At 33.1% G+C, this 2,500-nt stretch overlaps 1 protein-coding gene across 1 annotated transcript in view; it reads left to right on the top strand.

The window, feature by feature from the left end:
* LOC137621878 (protein O-mannosyl-transferase TMTC2-like) overlaps positions 1-2,500 on the top strand; it is a 95,947-nt gene that overhangs the window by 36,460 nt on the left and 56,987 nt on the right. Inside the window, 5 exon segments of the mRNA XM_068352383.1 lie at positions 1-57; positions 59-76; positions 78-103; positions 238-323; positions 963-1,207. The exon segment at positions 1-57 is cut by the window's left edge and continues 14 nt beyond it. Coding sequence (XP_068208484.1) covers positions 1-57; positions 59-76; positions 78-103; positions 238-323; positions 963-1,207 — 432 coding nt within the window.

The following is a 2,500-nucleotide window of genomic DNA, read 5'->3' as shown; positions in this document are numbered from 1 at the left end:
GCAAACATCCTGAGTTCTCAAGGAAAAAAGGAAGAAGCAGAGTGGGCATATAAGAAGGGCATTATCCTACCGATCCAAACATGGCGGACGTCCACTATAATCTGTGAGTAATTGTGTTATACATTAAACCATTTTTTGTATTGAAATAATAGCATGATATTCCTTTTTTTTTTAATAAATTAATTAATGTCTTATAATTCTTTACTTCCATGGCTAAAGTTTTGTTTTCTTTTCCAGAGGAATACTTTTTCAAGAGCAGAAACGTCACGAGGAGGCTTTGCAAGAATATAAACTGGCGATTCAGTTTCGTCCTAGAATGGCAAGTAAGTCTGGCGAATTAGTTTGCATGGGAATGTATCTTTCTCTGTATTTACTTCTTTTCATACAGTTAAGAATTCAGCCCTCGTGTTTTACGCACATACGTATATATATGTATATACATATACGAGTATGTATATTATTATATGTAATATATCTATATGTATCATATATATATATATATATATATGTATATATATACATATATATATGTATATATATATATATATATATACATATATATATATATATATATTATACATATATATGTATATATATTATATATATATGTTTGTGTTTATATATATATGTATATATATATATATATATGTTTGTGTTTATATATATATGCATATATATATATATATATATATAAATGAAAACTGTGGAAATTAAATTATGGCGATAAATATCATTATGGATGTTTTGAAATAGTGCTTTCATAATAACACGTGAATGCTCGATTTTGTCTCTGTGAATGGCAGTATCTTTGCCTTTATTCTTGAACTCTTTGTTTGGTTTTTTTTTTTTTTTTTTTTTTTTTTTTTTTTTTTTTTTTTTTGAGGAATGTATCTTCTATTTTATTCTTATCTAACAGCTGTTTCATAGCCATTAATTCTTTTCCATTCCAACCTCTCCCCCAGTGGCACACCTCAACATGGGTCTGGTCTTAGGTCTGCTCGGCCAAAAGGCTGAGGCAGCCGAGGTCTACAGACACTGCTCGCAACTCGATGGGTCTGGTCTCAAAGACCCAAGGACTCACGAATCAACCAAGATCTCTGCTCTTTTCAACCTCGGGAGACTCTATGCAGACGACGGTCACTTCGAACGAGCCATCGATGTCTACCAGGAGGCCGTTGAAAAGATGCCTCCCTATTACCAGCCTCAGGTGAGTACAGGACTTGTGCTTTCTCTCGGTTTTATTTGCCTGATTTGTTCTTATATTTTGAGAGACCAACATTAAAAAATCACTTTTCCTCTTTAGATCCTCAGCTAGGGAGCCTTTATATATCTGATATTATTATCATTATTATTATTACTAGCCAAGCTACAACCCTAGCTGGAAAGCAAGATGCTATAAGCCCAAGGGGCTCCAATAAGGAAAAAAAGCCCAGTGAGGAAAGGAAATAAGGGAATAAATAAATGATGAATAAATTAACTATAAATCATTTATGTAGGATCAATAGTGAGAACGTTAATATTTTCCTAAATATTCCGACACACACCTTAAGCATTACCAAATGAAGATGACTGATAGGTTATGAATATTGAGTGACTTAATAGTTTATTATATGTTCAGAAGCAGGAAATCCTAAGGCTCAAGAAAGTAAACGACTGCCGTAACAACAGTGTCGCTGGCCGTTACACATCCTTTTTTTTTTTTTTTTTTTTTTTTTTTTTTTTTTTTGAGTAATATTAGGTTCAGTGAACCTTTTAGACATGCAGTTAACGTATGCTGAAGCAAATGGTAGCTGTATCTGGCCAATAATATTGGACATGGTGAGAAACCATTACCATAGAGCAGTGTTTCCCCAACCCTGGGGTAAATTACCCCAGTGGGGTAATGGACCCGTATTTTTGGGGTAATCAAGATGTTCTGAAATTGAGTTATTCACCTTCCCATAATTAATATTGTTATATTGAATATTCTGCACTGATGATGGTTAATTTTAATACTGTATCCATTAAAATGGAAAAGTTTGTTTTGGATCCTTAACTATAAGCAGCCAATAGCGGGCTACATGATCCATACAGTTCATCAGGTGGCTGCAAAAAAACAGCCGATGTTACCGGGTACATGTTCAATGGGGTAATTGATTAGTTGGAAATAAAATTTTGGGGTAATCATTTAAAAAAGGTTGGAAACACTGCCATAGAGGGAAATTTACCATGTTACCGAAATCATTGCACTCGCATAAAGACAGAAAAATAGAAAAAAACTTCAACCATTTATCAAGTGAATTGCAAATATAGTATTACGTTTAGTATGCGTATATTCAAATATATTGATCAATATATAGTGCTACAACATCAGGAACAGGGAGGGACCATATTTTTCGGCTACTTGCCAGGCTTATAACATTACTATATCGCTTCATTCTAATGATATATGGGATGCCTTATTTTAGCTACACTTCATCAGTAAAGGAAAATCAGTAGAAGATGATAATATTTATTGTGC

Source organism: Palaemon carinicauda, chromosome 28 (assembly GCF_036898095.1).
Source record: "Palaemon carinicauda isolate YSFRI2023 chromosome 28, ASM3689809v2, whole genome shotgun sequence".
In the NCBI taxonomy this organism is placed as follows: domain Eukaryota; kingdom Metazoa; phylum Arthropoda; class Malacostraca; order Decapoda; family Palaemonidae; genus Palaemon; species Palaemon carinicauda.
The sequence above is the reverse complement of the archived record's forward strand: the minus strand, read 5'-3'. Positions and strand labels throughout refer to the sequence as shown.